The 19,342-nt window shown below is 43.1% G+C and overlaps 1 protein-coding gene across 2 annotated transcripts; it reads right to left on the bottom strand.

Annotated features, from left to right (window-relative positions):
* Positions 1 to 4,005: 4,005 nt before the first annotated feature.
* adora1b (adenosine A1 receptor b) lies at positions 4,006 to 18,938 on the bottom strand. 2 transcript variants are annotated; one of them, XM_030424082.1, is made up of 3 exons: positions 18,850 to 18,938; positions 18,587 to 18,739; positions 4,006 to 6,873 (listed from the first exon to the last, which is right to left on the bottom strand). In XM_030424082.1, the coding sequence occupies exons 2-3, from the start codon at positions 18,697 to 18,699 to the stop codon at positions 6,060 to 6,062; spliced, it is 927 nt and encodes a 308-aa protein (XP_030279942.1). In that variant the 5' UTR covers positions 18,700 to 18,739; positions 18,850 to 18,938; the 3' UTR covers positions 4,006 to 6,059. The 2 variants fall into 2 exon arrangements, with proteins under 2 accessions (XP_030279942.1, XP_030279941.1); XM_030424081.1 differs by lacking the exons at positions 18,587 to 18,739; positions 18,850 to 18,938 and adding an exon at positions 9,172 to 10,494.
* Between the last annotated feature and the right edge of the window lie 404 nt (positions 18,939 to 19,342).

The raw sequence follows: 19,342 nt of genomic DNA, 5'->3' as shown, positions 1-19,342 counted from the left end.
AGAACAGCTTGTTTATTCCGTTATGCAAAAGAGTTTGTATTGTTATAATTCTACATTTGAATTTCTTAAAAAAAAAAAACAACAAACTACATAGTGCTCCTTTAAAACAGAGCAAATTGTTATTTCTGTGCACAATGTGGCTAAATTGTCTATTTACTCCAATGTGCAAGAGCATGCAGCAGTCTTTTTGTTTTGGCTCTTTTATCCATGATCTATTTCTGGTGTCTTGAGGATATTAATTAGCCTGTCTTTGGAGTCTTTGGAGATGCCTTCAGAAGATTTTAAATGAAAAGCCTGTGGACGCTGAAGTGGCCATCCGGACCTTTGGGAGAAGCTTAATGAAGGAACCAGATGTGACCTTGGTAGCCTCAATCAGAGAAGCCAGATCAACTGCGAGTCTTCCTGGCACTGCTCTGTTTTAATTAAACATACCAACATATTCTTTACCAGCAGGTGGCAGTCTGCCATAAGGACAATCAATGAGGCCGGAGGAGAGTCAGAAATAAGAGCTCCGGTACAGGGAATTAGTGTCAGAGAGAAAATGCAGCATCAAGATTTAACAGCCTCTCCTGTATAAGGAAAATCTCTCGTGTACAAAAGGAAATGAATTATGGCACTAAACAAAGTGTAAAAGCATACATCTGCTCTATAAAAATGTCTTTTTAAATGAACCATTTATTGCATCTTGTCTTCAGTCTGGGTTCACAGAGGAGGCAATCGTCTCCTTTTTTACAACCTTTCTCTGAGGCTGCCCTTTCAAAAATACCTCCTAAGGCAGAGATTTAATAAAAAAAAAAGAAAAGGACGATCAAATATTGATGTTGTTCTAATTTTGTAAGCCTGTTCTGTGAATAATTGATTGTAAGCGGGAATGAGTTTGCTTTATTTGCGGGACCCTAATGCTGTTTTATTGAAGGGTTTCTCACATGCTGTGAGCCCTTGTTGCTGTTTGAGTGGAATGTAGGACAATTGATCCTGTTGCAGCACCTTCAGGTTAAATTCACAGCTAAAGATGATGGCACTTAATCGGCTTTGTGTAATTGCTTTGCGATATCTCAACTGTTTATCTAAAATATGGTGCATGTCATTTCATCTTAATGGGCCCTGTTCGGTTGTTACTGGATGCAAATTTTCCATCTGCTGCACATTTGCATCCACTCATATTTTTTTTTGGCATCTTCTCATTTTTATGCTCATCATCAGTCCAGATGCAGCCAACTAGGAATTGATGTTCCCACACTGCTGAATCCAGACGCAGATGAGTTTGGCGCAGATGCTCTTTCAGCAGAGGCAGAATCACTGGCCTTGTTTTTATGACTGATTGCTTTTCAGTGAAATCACACATGCAGAAGAATGAAAACAGTCAACTGTACGTGATGGTGGAAATTGGTCTGCGCTTTAATGTATGACACCATCATGCTATGAATCCTACTGCAACTGGCTTGCAGTGCTTCTTTCATGACGTGCTACTCTGCACTGGAGCCGTGTTACAGCTGTTCCCTGAGACAGATGTTGTGATGGTATATAAAGCGTTCTGACAAGGAACCTTGTTTCCTGTTGTGCAGCAGCACCGGGGGCACGAAATGCTTGCTTATTCATGACGCCTGATCAGAGCTCAGGTGGATCAAACGCTCCTCCATTTTTAATGAAAAAAGCCCTTCACTGGCACATAAATATCAAGCTATGCAGTTTCCCCTCAGCCTGCACTAGTGGAGGTACAGGGAGTCCCCAGGGCATTGGAAGGTTGGTGTCAGCCAGAGCCTCAGATAATGTACTGAGCTAAATATTGAGCTGAAACATGGTTGAAACAAACCATCCTGAGGAAATATTGACCTGGATCATTTTCACCTGAGGGGACAAGGGGGCGAGAAGAGGAAAGGTCACTTGCAGTATATTAACAATACTATGATACCTTGTTACACTTGCAAATATGCACCAAAGCATTTACTGAGTCAAATAAGCAAATCTGATACAACATTTCATAAAACACAAGGATGGTTCACCCTGCACTGAAGAATGGGAATTTGAAGTGGTTGAAAGAGAGGCGCCTCTCCATCTCTGCGGTTAAAACCCACATTAGACCCAAGGACAGGAGGTCACTGCAGGGAAAGGTCACCTCTGCTGTTCTATTGGACACATGCTGCTCCAGTATTTCCTTTCCTCTTATTTGTAGTTCTTATCTGAAGTCTCCTTCAACGTGATATTCAATGCTTCCCTCAAACTCAGCATCTTTGCCCAGGAAGCCACTCCAACATGATAAGAATAGCCTCCTAAGACTGAATGATTTGTGTTATACTGTGTGTAAAATATTCATCATGTTGAGCCAGACTATTGATTTTGTATAAGCTTTCAGCTCAGAACCATATCACATAAACGTGCGCGCATGTTTAGTGTATATTTCTGTCGGATGGACCCTTGACGAGTTCTATCTGAAGCGGAGACCTCACAGCGAGAGTGAGCAGCCCTCACAAGGATTACGAAGTCTTTCTGGGAACTTTGTATGACGCCAGATATCAAAAGGAATTCATATTTTGAAAGGATAAGTGGTCTGTCAGAGCTGTGATAAGTCTCAACCATTATCTAAGAGCCACTCGCTGCGTTATTGCAGCACGGTAATGAGAATTCTTACGGCACGGCCAGGCTGCAGCAAGGTACCAATAAAGGAAGTTGAGATATCCAATGCTATTCAAGTGTTGAATGTTGTAGAATAATTACAGCTCAGGAAGTGCTGACTTGTCGAGGGGACTGAAAAGGTAGAAAATAACCAATTTATCATTCTTTAAAAAAAAAAAAAAGAATAAACGCAGAGGCCGGGTGGGTTGCTGTACTTGTAGTGTATTCTCAATTAGCATACAGGAAGCGCTGGCTTTACGTGAAGAAGGAGAAGATTCATGAGGGCTATTAAAGCCCATCTTTAAATCTGAATTATCAGAGTTTTTTGGCCGAACTGACATTGTCAGTGAACAGCTGGTTATTTGCACAGCAAGCAAATGTGTAGCAACATTAGGATTTATTTGGAGTTATGTTCACGGCTGCATGATGAGTCCAATATTAAAGCTATTCTTTTTATCTTCGTTCTGATCTTGCTGACTCAAGAGGAGCATGTCTGAATCCCTTCTAAAATGCTCACATTTCATCACCGGCTAGATGTGATCTTTGTCTGAAACAGCAGCCTGCCTCTGCTGGAAACAATGATGATAGTGTTGGGACCAAACCAAAACACTGAATCTGCGGGCCACAAAACCAAAACAATGAGCTGAAAGATGCTGAATGTCCAACAAAGTTGAATGTCAACTGTACATTTTACACAGGTTGTCACATGATCCATCATAAATGTAGGCACACTGCTATTGGAATGAGTGCACCAGGGATTTGTACTTGTGCAACCCCGTCTCCAAGAAATTACGTTTTTGAGACAAACATAAATGCTACCTGAATTAGGTTAAGGCAACTTTTTTTGAGTCAGTGAAACTGCACTAGTGCACAGGACTCAAGGATGTGGTTGAAGTGAACTGTGAGCCTACAAAATTCTGACACCAAATTCTGTTGTTCAGACTTCCTGCATCTGTCCGTGGTTAGGTCGAGGCAACAAAAGCACTATGGTTGAGGTCAAAGGGAGATGGTGGTTTTGGTTAAATGTTGATGAACTCTAAAGCTTCTTTAGTAAAAGAGAGTAGCTTCAATTCAGGCACATCTCCCAGCTTAATGCGGGGTCTAACGAACTATTGCCTCTTGAGGTACACAGTGGTATTAAGAGACAGGACGGGCTGAGGCTAACTGGTTAGCATGCTAACGTCAGTAGACATCTCTACCTCGACGCCTTTAACAATGACGACACTGTTATTCCTTCACACTGTTGATTGTGTTAGTTCATTTTTTGAATGTTCAATCAAAGTGTGTTTGCTACCTATGAAAAGTTTAATGATGCAGTAGTCACGACTGAAGCATCTGTATTGCTACATTGGATATTGTGGTGGGGGAACAAATGACAATTTTTCGGAGACATTCAGTTACAACATTTTTGGAATTTACCAGATACCATAATCTTTAATTGACAACATTTTCTCATTAGGTTTATGGAAAAAGGTAATTCATGTGCTGCTGCAGATAAGTTATTTATGCCATTTCTTCGGTGTTCGACTGTGCGCTTAGTTGCCACATTTGCACCAGAGATCATTCATCAAGCTATAACATAAGATAAAATAAAAACACAAATACTGCATGTATATTCCACTATTCTATTGGAGTCAAACTTAAAAACCTAGGTTGTAAACAGCATTATCTATAGAAAGGACATTATGTTACACAATTTTGCATCCACTTTTCTTTTCCTCAGGTCTTGTGGATTGCATCAAGGTTCATGTAGGTTCATTGTCCTTCTAGTGACTCAAGTAGGGGTGAGTGATCTGTCCAAACAAATATCCCTGTTTATCTAATAAAAAAACATGATCTAAATATTGATCTCCAGTTGGCTCTTCATTCATGAAGCTGCTTGCTATAATTCAAATTGCAATACTTACTATACAACACCAAAAGAGGGGTCACGTGTAGTGATTTGTCCAATCTTAGTGGCCACATTGGTTTGTCATGTACTGTTGATCTGCTAGTCAATGAGGTAATGTGAAGTTTGGAAACAGAAGTAAGAGGACATTGAATGCCACAATCTCTATGATTCAGCTGAAGAGTAGATTGTGGCTGCCTTCACGATCGATCATGATCTCAAACCATCAGATCGCCCACCCCTATATCTGAGCATCAACATGGTCACTGTCTGCTCCTGCCGGGAGTCTGTCAAGACTGCATTAAAAATGTCTCCCCCTTACATAAGAGATTGTCACTCAGTTAGGAGAACATCAGTGCACTGTCTTGTCCACAAATCTGAGTCTTTACAAGAGACATAATAGAATCACTTTACATTCTCATACAGTGTTTTTTTTTATGTCAGTGGCATTAACATAGTTTAATCACTAATCTACAGATGCCCCAGTTTGGCAATATGCAAAATGTTGGCGCACAATATAGTAAAGATACTCACAATCTTCAAGTTGTCTTTTCTTGTCGAGTCCATACCAAGTAAAACACTTAATAAGGCCATGGAAGCCACTGTGCCTAGTGGTCACTTGTACTAAGGTTATTATCGGTCCATGAAGGGGAAAATAGAGGAAACCCCTCCTCTCTCGACACCAGCTGGCATGGAGGCTGGATAAAGACGAGCTTTAAGTGCATCTTGTCTTTCTCCCCCCATGAGTAGCTGTCACCCTACAGCAAGGAGTCTCCTGCACGCAGCTTCTGAAAGGTTAAAACCTCCCATTCCCTCCAGCTGCTTGTTTCTTATCCAAGTCCATCTCCTCTGTAATGGATCAGAGCTCCAGGATCACTCCGAGACTCCAGCGGAGGAGAGTTAAGGGATTACAAAACCCTTCTATCAGCACGTGCACACGTCCTCGCTGTAAAAATCTCTCCCACAGTGCCACTTGCTCCACCACTGTTGTGCGATTAAGACCCTGAAGAAGAGATGAGCGCTCACAGCTAGTCCATTATTTACAGTATTATTACATTCATATTCTTCAGCCACTGTCAGCTTACACACACACACAAACAGACACACACACACACAAACACACACACACACACACACACACACACAGACACACAGGATTACAGTAGTAAGATGAGGCTGCTCTATTTGAATTTAGAAAAAAAGCCAGTTATAATGTTTGATGCTGTCCAACCACAATAATTTATATTGCACGTTTCGTAATGTTCACACCAACTGTTTGACTAAAATGAAAATTAAAGCTTAATGTCTTATGTCAGTTACTAAGATAGACAACTGCTGTCAAAGAAGTCCATTATTGCGAGTTTTTGGGGAACCCTTTTTTAAATCCGCTCCTCCTGAGTAACCACACATGATCTTCCAGTGAGATTTATCACCCCAGTTGCCTTATTGTTCACAGCACCGTAGCACGTCATGATCCTCATCCAGGTGAGGACAGAACCAGTGCTCTTGCAGTGATCATCATTATTTTCCCAGCTAGTGATCAGCTCTGTTCCTTGGCTTACACTGCGTTCTGCTCCAGTAAGGGCGGATGTTCTTTGGGTTGCTGCTGTGGTTCAGGCGTCTTGTCCTGCTCCTCCTCAGGTGGTGGTGAAGGCGGAGGCTGCTGCTGTTCTGTTGGAGCAGAGTTTAGGATTTTCTTCAGAGGGGGCTGTGGGGATGCCACCTGCTGCAGCTCCGGATTGGGCAACTCTTTCCTGTCGCTGGGCTGAATCTCCAGAGCAGGCGTATCCTTGCAGCAGAAGTACTGTTGCCAGATTTTCCTGAAGGCCGTGCGGAACTTCTTAATGCGGAAGGCGTAGACAATTGGGTTGACGGCGGAGTTGCCGTGGGTGAGAAGGATAGCGATGTAGAGGAGGACGATGGGCGTCTTGCAGTCAGGGCAGAAAAGTGTGATGCAGTTGATGATGTGGAGGGGGAGCCAGCTGATGGCGAAGAGGAAAAGGACCAGAGCGAGCGACTTGGCAAGATTCAACTCCTTGTCATAGTACTTGTTGGGGTCTGTGTGACTGGTGGTGAACTTCTTGCTGTTAAGTTGCTTGTGGATCATGTAGAAGATCTCCGCGTAGATGAGCAGCATGAACACCAACGGCGGCAGCACCCAGCCAAAGAAGTTGAAATAGACCATGTAGTCCATGCTGATGACGTTCTCAAACTGGCAGGTGATGACGAGGTCGGAGCTGATGGAGCCGTTCTGCTGGAGGCGCCTCAGGTTGTTCCAGCCTAGCATGGGTGTGAGCCCCACGATGAAAGCCACCGTCCAGCATATCACCACCGCCAGCCCCGCTCGCCGAGGGGTCACCACCCGCTTGTACCTGCAGGAGCAAACACATGTCAGCACTTTCTCTCACAGCGCTGTCAGGGCACGCACACTCTCTTATTTGCTTCCATTTTTCATGTTGGCAGTTGTTCCTGGGCTGATAAAAGGTGTGATTCATGAGAGGGAGTTATTGTTTAAAATACAAAGCACCTTGACACTTTACACACGGCTCCTTGCGGCATATTTCTGCTTGAGCAAGACGGTCTCTGCAAACCTTTATCAGCAGACCTTGCCCTTTGTAGCTCTGCTGCTTTTCGTTGAGGGCAAAACTGAATTTATGGTTCCTAAAATTGGCTCAATATTATCTGCAAACTTATTGCAGTAGAATAGTGGACACAAGCTGCAGTACTTGGCTTCACAGGTTTGTTTTTTCCTTTGTTTAACTTGTTTTATGACAAAGAGAGACTGATGTTTGCTGATGTTGTAATTGTAAGGGAAATAGCATTACAATAACTTGACCTTTGCATAAGTGCAGCCAGATGCAAAACAACAGCTCTGCAATTTAGCCCAGCTATCACTGGTGGCATGTCATGGATTAGTATTGAGAGATGTATGTGTTAAGTTAGTCTGAAGCACAGCAAGAAGATCATTTATCACACACGAGCCTGGGAGCCCGGAAGAGATCAGATACTGATCGAACAGTGTAGGGGGAAAAGGAGAGAATCAGCACTTTGTAGTGTTACTGTGAGAAAGAAACACAATGTCAGGTTAATGATTACCTAAAAATGTTCTACTTACCGGGACAAAGACTGTCGCAATACTGTAATCGTGTTTTGTACTAGCTCCTGGCCAATATATGCAGTATATCATCTTAGATTTTGGATATTGTTGTATCGTGATATTGCATAAGGAGACAAGTTAAGAATTTTCGTTTTCTTTCCTTCAGTGTGTTATATATGTCCTTGTGCAAGTAAAAGATCTTGAAAGTTGAAAAGGTCAAAGTCCTCACCAACAGAAACTCCTCTCTCCCACAGAAAACACTGCTCCTGAAACGCCTCGTCAGTAGTCCCACCTTTAATTCTGTGACTTTGTGACATCACACTATGTCGCCACGTCACACATTTGCATAATTTATGGTTTGACACGTAAGAATTTATTTAGCTCAGCTTCTCTGTTGCCGTTAGCGCTGCTGGCTCAGGCGTGTGTGAGCTAACCAATCAGCATTAAAGCATGTAAACCTACTCTAGTAGTAACACAAAATAACATGATGAACCTGAAAATGAGCGTTATACGTCTCTGTTAAAGGCTGTGTTACAGTAAAGTGACGTAATTTGATTGATTTTCATGGTTGATTAACAATTGCTGCACAATTTCGTATGGTTTTACTCACAGGACCTTTCTAACGCGTCAACTTTCAAGCTTCAGACAGCGTTATGTTGACCTCATTTCCTTCTGGGGGCACCTTGTTAAGTCAGTTATGGAAAGAGAGTCCTCAGTGAGTTTGTACCTTTACCTTAATAATATTGTAAAGACGGCCTTCCTGAGTTTGAATTCTTTTTACAAAACTACATAGTGCACCTTTAAAATGCTTATTCTGGTATGAAATGTTAATATTGGCCCATGCCTAATTGCAATAAATCCTAAAAATATTATAAGGCAATATTTCTGCTCTCTCCTGATAACAAAAAGAAGTTGTGGGAAGAGAGAACTCCCTCAGTAGACACCACTGAGCTGGGATGATTTAATAGTTAATAAGACTCAGCAGTCAAAATCTTGAATTCCTGATAAACTGCTATCATAACCCCGGAAGACGCAGCCGAGTCTTAGACAGGAGATTACACTTTGAGACAATTTTCTCAGACAATAAATTCCCCTCTTCTACGAGCTTATCTTGTCAGCCTCTCAGCACCGCCCTCAGTCTTTTGTCTCAGCCTGGCCTTGATAAACCACTGGTGGTCCTGGTTCATCAAACACCAGAGAGGGAGAATGAACATCACTGACAGCAAATCTGACCTCTCTTTGTGCCCTTCCAGAAACACAGGAAACACCATTCTCCTGCACACACCCCTACAGCCAAATGCACTACATACCTCTGTCAATGCACTCTTTCTAACTTAATATCAACCCTGACGATAGTGGGACTAATCGAAGCTGTTAGCTGATCAGCCATGCTCTAGTTAGCTGTCATGTCAGTGCTGGTGAGACGGATCATATGAAGGAACTGGGAGGAGAGACGCATCCTGTGGAGTGAAACAAGACCCATGAGGGAATCGACGCAGGAGCGCAGGAGCTTCCACCACCTTGCCTTATGGCTCAGGTGGTTAAAAAACCAACAACATTTCACCTCATTTACCTGGTGGGGATCTTGACCCTGAGATAGCGGTCAATCGCAATAGCCAGGAGGGCCAGGATTGAACTTTGCGTGAGCACCAGCACCGTGCACGCCACGAGCAGGCAGCTGTAAAAGTGAGTTTGGAGTCCGATGCTGATGGTGATGGCCAGGGGGATGACGAGGGCTCCCACCGCAATATCCGCCAGAGCCAGGGACACGATGAAGCAGAACGTGTTATCTCGCAACGACTTATTAATTTTCACCGCCCAAACCACCATCACGTTCCCGATCACAGACGCGAGCGCGATCAGCACCTCCATCGCAATGTAGAGCGACTCGGCTGATAGAAGTGCTCCGGGCATCCTTGCGGATAGATGATTATGTCCTTGATGGGAAAAAAGATTGATTCTAGTGAGGCAGAAGAGCAGCTCTTGGTGTCTTTTCTTCTGTGTGTGTGTGACTGTTTTTCCAAATGAGCCGCGCGTCTGTCCGTGTCACAGTGCCCTAGTATTTCTCCCAACTTGCAAGAAAAAAAAGGGGGGGAAATCCAGTTATTCTGAGAGAGAAGGAACTCGTCAACCAGCAGCATACACGAGGATGAGGAGGTTATCCTTGTGGAGCAGGTGTTGTGGTCCGGCGGCTGTTGTGCGTCGCTCCTGCCTCCCTGTGCCCTGCGCCTCCTCCACTTGGCTGAATTCACCTGCTCCTGGTGAGGGCAGCATCCTTCCAGTGCATGCGCTGCGATTCATCCAAGAGGGCGCTTCATCTTCATCAGGCTGCGTTTCTTCTTCTTCTTCTTCTTCTTCTTCTTCCTTTTATTTATTTAATTAAACAAAGCAAATAAGAAACTATCACCTGGATGAAAGCGCGCACAGTTGCAGCTCCTGCGAAGGCGGCTGCCCCCCTCTTCTCTCTCCCCCTCTCGTTCTCTCCCTCTCTCCCTCTCGCTGTTTTCAGTAAGAGGAATAACGCTGGTGCCCAAAATAGCTTGCGCGATTTTCTCGCCTCTCTTTTGTTCCATTCGCATGTCTTGTTTTCGTTTTCTGTGAAATATCCCGGTTTCACTCTCGGCTCCTTCGTCTTTTTTCACGCTGAAATAAACCCGCGCCGCTGCAGCCCTCTGTGGGACTGTCCCAAGGAAGTAAGGTTGTGCAGAGGCGATTGAACTCACACCTAGACTCTACGTAACGCCATGCACGCCTTTCTTTCTCCCTCCCACGCCCTTCCAAGAGCTCATGGACCTTGCTCGTTTGTGCATTGTGCTGATAAGAGTTGCATTGTATAGCTGACACAAATAAAAACAGATGGAAAAGGCACTGTAGTTTAAAGGGGCACTGTGCAGGATTGGAGAGGAAATGAAAAACTCAATAATGACAAAAACCTTTTTTCCATAACTGAATAAAAAAAAGAAGGGAAAATTAGGTCCACAGAACCCTGTTTGAAGCAATAAAGGTGGCAGGGTCTGCCACATATACACAAGAAAAGACTTTATGAAATTATGTTGTCCTTTTGCCAAGGTCACCTTTTGTTTATTCAGCTTATTGAGTCATGAAAACAAACTGTTTTATTTATTTAATTTGATTGTCTTTCTCTTCTGTTTCAAATTTCTTCCTCAAAACTTCACAGTGCACCTTTACAAACTCTGACGAGTGGTAACGGACTGAGTAAACAGTGGAACCACACATGTCTTGTTTTCCTCCTTCATCAGCACGCTCTTTTTTTTAAAGCTCAAAACGCACCGCAGTATCTGTAACACAAAAAGATATTCAGGTCATTCTAAATATATTCATGCGATTCAGACTTCAAAGAATTCCACGCTGAGCCTCAGGCCAGCCCCCCACCCTCCAAACTAATAGGAAATCTATAACAACAACAAAACATTGGAAACCTGACTGATTGCATCTATTGATCAGACTCCTGCAAAAATGATCTGCAGCTTTCTAAGAGGTTTGTAAAAAACGCCCCATCGTTTTCTGGGAAACACACGCTGAACCTTGAGCAGCCAAGCATTGCAAGCATATACAGTGGTGACAACACTGACATCTCCCTCGCTGTGGTCCAAAGGTCAGCAGCACGCAGCAGAGTGATCTCTCTTTTCACATCTGAGCAGGAATGACAGTGTAGACTGGATCTGATGGCGTCCCAGATGGAGCTCTGCTCACTCACTGTATCACATGTAATAAAAAAGGAAGAGAAGGCAGGGTGGAAGTCCTGGATTTCAGCAGACAGTTGGCATGTGATTCAGAGTGAAACAAAAACAAAAAGCGAAGCGGGGTAGTACTGTGGTGAGTGTGACGGCAGCACGGCCAAGAGTCAGCAGGAGCCCTGCTGAAGACAGCCTCCATCTGTGACCAGCATCATGGTCACAGATACCAGCGTGAGGTCCAGAGGTCAGCCAGCATACAGTGAGGAAGGAAGCAGCCATATGGTCGGCTCGCAGTGATTGGCATCAGACCTACTTGTGGCACTTTAATGAGCGTGGTTGTAATGCATTGGCAATCCATCATTATAGAGCAAATGGTGCGGGCGGACACACTTAGGCCGACAATTAAGTCAACAATTAAGATCGAATTCTCTGTGGTTTCGCATTCACTTTCACTCATCGCCAAGGTTGCATTTCCTTCCTTCCTTCATTAGTTATTATTTTGTACAAATTCCACTTATAGTTCATCAAAACTCTGTCGAGCAGAGCAATGGGGTTCGGGAAAGAGGCCTACTCCTTTTAGCAGCTTACAGACTCAGCAGAGAACACAGTCGTGCTCATCATGGCCACCATTATTGTGACATCCTGGAAAACCATAATCTCTTGAACTTTGAGAGTTGTGGGGCCTAACCTTGCCTCCTTGAAATGAATTCACCAAACTGAGGGCTGACAGTGGCATCAGCACCACAGCTACTACTGGAGAGGATGGTGAGGAACCTAATGGGCAAACTGTGCTACCAGAGAAGTAAATGTTGGATTGACCTACCACTTGCAATAAGGGAGTGCCCTCCATATACTACATTGAAAGGAGACATGTTATTCTCATTTTCAGGTTCATAATGATATTTTGGGTTACTACTAATAGCAGAGCAGTGTTTTCTGTGGGAGAGAGAACATGAACATACAGTATATAAAAACACCCCGAGTGTTCACTGAGGACATTGCTGCAGCTTGACGGTATGTGTGAGGTGTAAAACATTCCCATCTCACGCAGACTTCCTAAAATAACTTAACTTTGCTGACTGTCAAGGTCTTTCGGGGATGAATTTTAACATCCCTGAAGTACTTGTATGACTAACAATTCAGTCTCACTGACTGCCGTGTCCACAGAGTACAAAAATGAAGAAATGCTTCAGTAAACTTTTGTCAGATTTTGCCATTTGGGGATGTGTGACCAGTGGAGTGCAGAGTGCTTCATTTTTATCAGACAGATTCTACAGTTCAGTGCTCCTTTCCTGCTGCTGAGTCAAAAATCGGAGAATTCTCAGCAGTTACAAATGTCTACAGTTTATATGTGGCCTTCAAATACCAAGCTCCGGGGCTGGTGAAAAGAAAGCTGGTTAGTTATAAGATTGACTGCTTTTAACATAACCTCTTTATTAAACATAGATAATTCTGATAGATGACGGAGAAAGACACTAATGGGCGCAGACACAGTGTGACGCCCCTCACAGCTTGTAAAGCACATCAACCTTTTTGCTCCGACATCGCATGATTTATACGAAAGCCTCAGCTGCCTGGATGAAGAAACAGGCGCTCAACCATGTCCATATTCAAACAAGAAAAGATCACATAGTGGCTTCCTCCCCAGCGTCTTGTCTGCTGAACTGGGTTCAAAAACAATATTGCTCAGTCATTAAAAAGAAGAAAAGCCGGCGATGAACTGCAGTGGCGTTCTCAGCGGACTGCTGAACCAGACGGCTACAACATCATTAAAACTGCCAAAGACTGGAGACCTCGTCCTATTAGCCAACACTCCCTCCAGGAAAAACTGTTTAGCTGTTTCAAACAAGGCCGGGGCCATCGAGGAATACAATTGCAGCGCTATTACAAGAGATACTCTAGGAAAAACAACACAAGATGGATGGGCCTGACTCAGGCCTTGCTCGAAAAGGCCTTCAATGAAAATCTCAGATAGGAGGCAATATAAGAACACTAAAGGACTCGTATATATCCCCTGGACGATGGAACAGCATCCAAACTATTATAGCTGCCGGGAATGAAAGTGGACATCTGTAATTTACATGGAAATGCTCAAGAGGGTGGAGCAGCCCAGAAAAACAGAAACTTTCTAATCTATTCCATGGAAAACCTTTGTTTCCACACAAACAGAGCCATTAACCAGGTAACAGTTAACAGCTTTACACGACAAAGAGTGAGAACAGATCATGAATAATGAAATGAATACTGCACACTTACTCAAGGGTGCAGTATTCATATCCATAACGTGGCGTTATCCATCTGACCCAGATTTTGTGTTACAATTCATAGTGGAGTATTCAGTCGGAGTCCTGACTGTTGAGTTTCATTTTGGCTCATCAGCAGCATGAAAAGTACTTCAATCATAGAAAACAACCTTGTGAACACAGTGATTTTCCTGTAAGAGTTCTGCCTAGAGCTGCCAGCAGGCTGACCCGTGTCACCATCGCCTGCTCGGCACTCTCAGTGTGCCGGGGAAATTACCCACCGCGTCTCCACAGAGCTTGAGCTGACAGGGTGAAAATGAAAAATGTCAACAGCTAATCCGGCTGCTCGCTGTCTCGTATATTACAAAAAGCCCTTCCTTGATCAAACCCTGGATATTTTGATGTGTGAGTCAGTCAGTTTTGGCCGGCTGACGATGTTTTATCAAAAACATTCTTGACAAGTACGGCCCCATCCAGGATTTTAGAAACACTGAGGTCATGAGCCCCCACCACTACATTTTATATAAATTATTCCAAGTTTATTAAACAATTCATTTATATATTCTCTTGGTTAATGTTATATCCTCACATGATCGCATAAATGTGGTTTCAAACCCGACTTAAAGTGAAACTCGCGCCAAAATGCAACCTAGGCTTTTTTTGTGAATGTATATGAGTCAAACCTTTGTGTAAAAGCAAAATTACGACAAAAGAGGCACTTTTAAGATTGACCGTAATTTAGTTTTCGGCTCAAACTCATTTTCAATGGGAGTGCATGGGGCACTTTTACACTAAGAAGGCTCAACACAACATGAATCTTTGCTCGTACAGCCCTTAACAGAGTGTGTGAAACAATCCCGTTTTCCTTTTTGTTTTTGTTGGTTTCTATATCACAATTGCTTTGCCAAAGTGAATGTCCCATGCCAATAAAGCTCCACTTAATTGACTTGAAAAAAATACTAAATCCCCTTATTGTTTTTGTTTTTAGTTAATTAGTTTGTTAAGAGAGAGTGAGAGACCTGATATGCCTTCATGTTATAGCATAAGTGTTCTGTTGCTGTGCTCCTCCGCAGCGAGAACGTAATAAAATGGGGACCAGCGAGGGATTTAAAGGTTTTAAAAAGCCAGCGTCCTCAACTCCAACACATGTCATATTATTGCCCCCGACAAACGGCACCCCCCGGGGGGTTGAGTTTTCATCAAAGCTGATTGGAGCCGGAGGCGATAAATACCTGTCACTAATGCAGAGTCAAATGACGGATGTCAGATCTTAGTGGGGTTTTCTGTCAAGTGTGAAAGGGGTAAACGAGCCAAAGCCAGGAGGTGATTAGCCTATACAGACTGGAAACAGGGAGAAAAGACCTACCAGCAGCTCGAATTAGTAATAATTAAAACATTATAATTCATATTCATACTCAGAAACACAGAAGTGTAAAAATGACACTTTTCAGTTGAAGGTGGATTATGTCACCTTTGGATAGAGCCAGACCTGCCTTCAGCTTGTTTCCAGTCCTTATGCTAAACTAAGCTAACTAGCTGCTAGCTGTAGCTTCATATTTACTGCACAGGCATTACTCTCAGCAAGAGTACAAATAAGCATATTCTCAAATTGTCAACATATTCCTTTAACAATATTTTCCTCTTTATATATTTGTATGGAAAAATAGTCTACCATGCAATATAGTCATGTCTTTACATAATTATGTTTTTTACAGATTCTCCTTTCGGTGGTTCCCAAATAGTTGGAGTGTACGGGATTCCCTGGTGTATTTTTGTCTCCGTATATGTAAGAGTGTGTCTTAGTATGCGTGCTGAAATGTGAAGAGGAGGTCCACTCCAACAGAAAAGCTAAACCCAAACCACAGGCTCCCTAATGCAGCTCCGGGGGGGAGAGTGCCTCCATGCATGTCATCCAACACCCGCCCCAAATAAGATTACTGTGCAGAAAATACTGTATCTCCCACAGCTCTTCACTCCTCAGCAGTGGGTGGCACTCTTCATCTCACAAAATATCAAGGTTAAATATATAATTTTCACCTTGCATGTTGACATTGGCAAAATGAGCAGTTGATCCGGCTGCAAAATCTGCTGCACCCACAGACGGCTTGACAGTAAAATGCTCTCAGCAGCCCACACTTATCATAGAATTACATACAGAACTGTTTGTTTAAAAACCCACATCCTGTTTTTATGCAGGTGAGCTGGCTTTACTTTGTGTCATTTATGTCTCTGACCACTATGAGCCCAGTGTGGCTGATGTTAACAAAAAGACCTTTGATTATTCTCAATTTCCCTTTGTGGTTGTGAACATATCGATGGCTTCTGGATAATGACAAGGAATATTAAATGTCTTTTTCCCCAACATGGTCTCCCATTACAGCCCCATACTGATAATTGGAAGCACTTTGACAGCATGTACAGTGATGCATGCCTCCCATGATCACAGCTTGCAAATGAAATATTGATGTTCTATATCATATCAGCCGCTGATTGCAAATTTCTCATTTGTAAACAAAGGTGATAATTAGGGTGTAACGGAATGCTCTGCATATGTGCTTATTACTGCATAAGCAAGTCCCACACTACGCAATTAGATTACTCTGTATTCAGAGGAAGTGGAGGAGTAAAGCTAGACCTGAATAATTATGGTTTTCAAAACACATGTCAGCATTTCTCTTTGAAATCAGGCCCTTGTTCACGTTCGTCTCAACAGCTCTGAACTCTCCCGGCTCAGCGTATAAAGGCAAACACAGAGGAAACTGGTGGAGAATCAGTGAAAGGGAGAAAGAATATAATTAGATAGAGGAGCAGGAGGAGAGAGGCATCAGTTAGGGCTCTGCGCTGCGACGAGATAGATGAGAGAGGAGATGAAAGGAAATGGAGGGAGAGGTGGAAAAAATGTGTGGCTTAATGACAAAACTCTGAATCTAATCTGTTTAAGAGGTGTGGTCAATCCTGAATCAAAGGACCTGATGTGGCCTCTTGTGCATTTATCGCTTCAGAATGTGCCTTTTAAGTCCTGGCTGTTGTCGGCCCACTTTGCTGTGATGTTCCTTTTGAAAAGATGCTTTGGAAAAACGAGTCCTGGCGAGTAAACGAAAACTGGGTCAAACATGTAGTTTCGACTCTCTGTGGAAGAGGACGTTGAGCCCCAGCCTCGGCTTTCTTTGATGTTGGCTCGGTGAATTTTAGAGGCTGTCAGGATCCAGTGTTGTAAATGAAAGAATTAATAATCAAGTCTAATTCTTCAGCAGGATACACCAAGACGCTTCGCGTGCATATCTGCATACTAAAGACTGTGTGTTTGAATTCTGGATGCTCATAATCATCTCTGTAGCACACAATGAAACTGAGCTGGGACTGTGGATCTTGGTTTATCTATGCACAGCAGTTTGCATGCCATTAATCAGACTCTGACATACTTTGGGATTGATGCAACATAAACAAACACATTCTAGATGCTGCTGATTAGATAAGTGGGAGGCATTTCATCTCCTAATTTATTCTACTTTCTCTAACGTGTGTGCCTCATTGTTTGTCTGATTGTCTTTAGCCTGTGTCATGCATAATATAGTGTCTGCTCACAATCGCCTTCTTCTGTAAATCACAAAACTGCATTGACTGACCAAAGGCGGACACCGCAGTGTTCGTTAAATTAGGTCTGGTGAGGAAATCAAGCGGTTGCCTAAGTAGATCTTATGTTTATGCAAAAAACTAGCTGGATGTCCACAATGACTATGGCTCATACATGACTTTTATTGTGCAGAGTCGTACTATTTAATCTGGTCAGATACTGCCATTTTGTGTCATGTCAGTCATTGAGAATACAGATTCAGTGGGTACTCTTTAGCATCTGTATGGCGATGCACCAGGTTTTAAATTAACTCCAAAGTAAACCCATCCATGTCAGTATGAGATGATCAGACCAACTGCTCCACCCGACGTGGTATAGAGAGTGACGATGTCTCAAGAATGGTGCAGGTTGAGGTTAAGCAGTGGGTCTCACACAGGACTTTCTCCAAAAGACTTGGTGAAATCAAGCATAAATAATTTTTTCCAAACCTAACCAAGCAGTTTTTGTGCATGGACCTAACCAAAGTGGCGTTTGCAGTTGTGCGGCTGTATGAGAAACAAATGGGTTGTCTGACAAAGCAGTATTTGACTTTGGATCAGAACATGTTGCACTATCAAAAGGAAAAATTGCAGCCTTTGATGACATTGTGAGCTTTTGTTTAGTGATTCAAACTTTCCTGTATTTTAATGTATTCCCCGACCAGCTGGCCATCGAGTTACTGATTGTGCTGACCCAGTGTCTTCCTTTTTCTAGACTTAAAGCAATATTATCTGGAAATTGGCTTTTTGTGCGATTTGATGCTCCCAACAGTTTCTGCGTGCAACACTACTGTCTTAAAAGACAAATCCCCGGTCTCTTACCTTTTTCAGGTGCAGACTACAAACAAAATCATTACATCATAACAATGGTGTGTGTTGAAACTTGTATATTACACATATATACATGTATGTAACACAGTGATCCTACCCTCTCACTGAAGTTACACAGTGCAGAAACAAGTGATAGCGGGGCGGCGAGGCTGATACAGACACCATTCACCCTATTACAAGACAAGACAACAAGTGTACCATCGAACGATTTGAAGTTATTTTTTCACTGAGCTCATGAATGCTCCTCGTGACTCTGTGGGTTTTCCTCCCACAGTCCATGAGCATCAGTTTAGGTTAATTGGCATCTCTAAGTTATTTGTAGGTGTGAACGTGAGCGTTAATCGTTATCTGTCTCTTTGTGTCTGCCTTGCCTTGAGATCGACCGGCAACCTGTCCAGGGTGCGCCCCACCGCTCATTCAGTGTGAGCTGAGATCGGCTCCAGCCCCCTGTAAACATCTAGAGTATAAGTGGTTATAGCAAATGGAGTGATGGATGGATGTACTTGCTTCACAGCTTTCCATGAGAGACATGTTGCACTGTCTCCATTAAGTAAAGCCCACTAACAACAACTTTTGTGGATTTGTAGGTGTATAGAAGACCAACCTTGGGGCCAACATCTGCTCCTCCCACAGAATAAATGAGGCAGGGTACTTGTGCTTCAATGGATGTGTGCAGCATTCACATTGCATGCCTGCCTGCATGGCTTGCTGCGGCATTTTTCCTGTTCACCACCTCTCAGTCGTAAGAATGCCTGGACTGAAATGTGATGCAAAAGATATGTTAGAGGGAGTTATGTGGGTCTCCTAACACTTTTGAAATATCCAGCAGATGGTGTAAACACTGGGGGCCAGACAGCATCTACTTACCTTTATCACCTCCAGTGATGACAAATCACTATGCAAGAGACACTGCGATTCGTGCAAAAAGCAGTCTGCCTTGTCTTGTTTTGCTGCCGCGTTAGCGCCTGGAGAATCTAAGAATAGTTGGTCACACTTAAACAATATCCACAATTTTACCTCAGCTTGGCAGACACAGTTTACATGGAGGCACTTCACAAACCAATACCATCTTTAATATTGGACTGCCTCAGGGGGAAAAAAACATTACCATCTGTAATGCTTGAAAACAAACAACCACTTGAGTCAGGGAGAAGCAGGAAGGGGAGGTTTTGGCAAATTGTTTCCCCCAAAGACCCATTTCTTCCCTGTCAGTTTTTTACAACATGTACATCCCTTTCCCTGAAAGAGAAAGAGAAAATTGATTTAAAATGTCCTCTGCCTCTTGCCACCCTGAGTTCCTTTGAAATCATCCAGGCATAATAGTTTATTAATGAGATAAATCCCTGCACTCTATGGCCAC

This window comes from Sparus aurata, chromosome 7 (genome assembly GCF_900880675.1).
Source record: "Sparus aurata chromosome 7, fSpaAur1.1, whole genome shotgun sequence".
Classification (NCBI taxonomy): Eukaryota; Metazoa; Chordata; class Actinopteri; order Spariformes; family Sparidae; genus Sparus; species Sparus aurata.
Note: the sequence above shows the minus strand (reverse complement) of the source record. Positions and strands in the feature narration are given on the sequence as shown.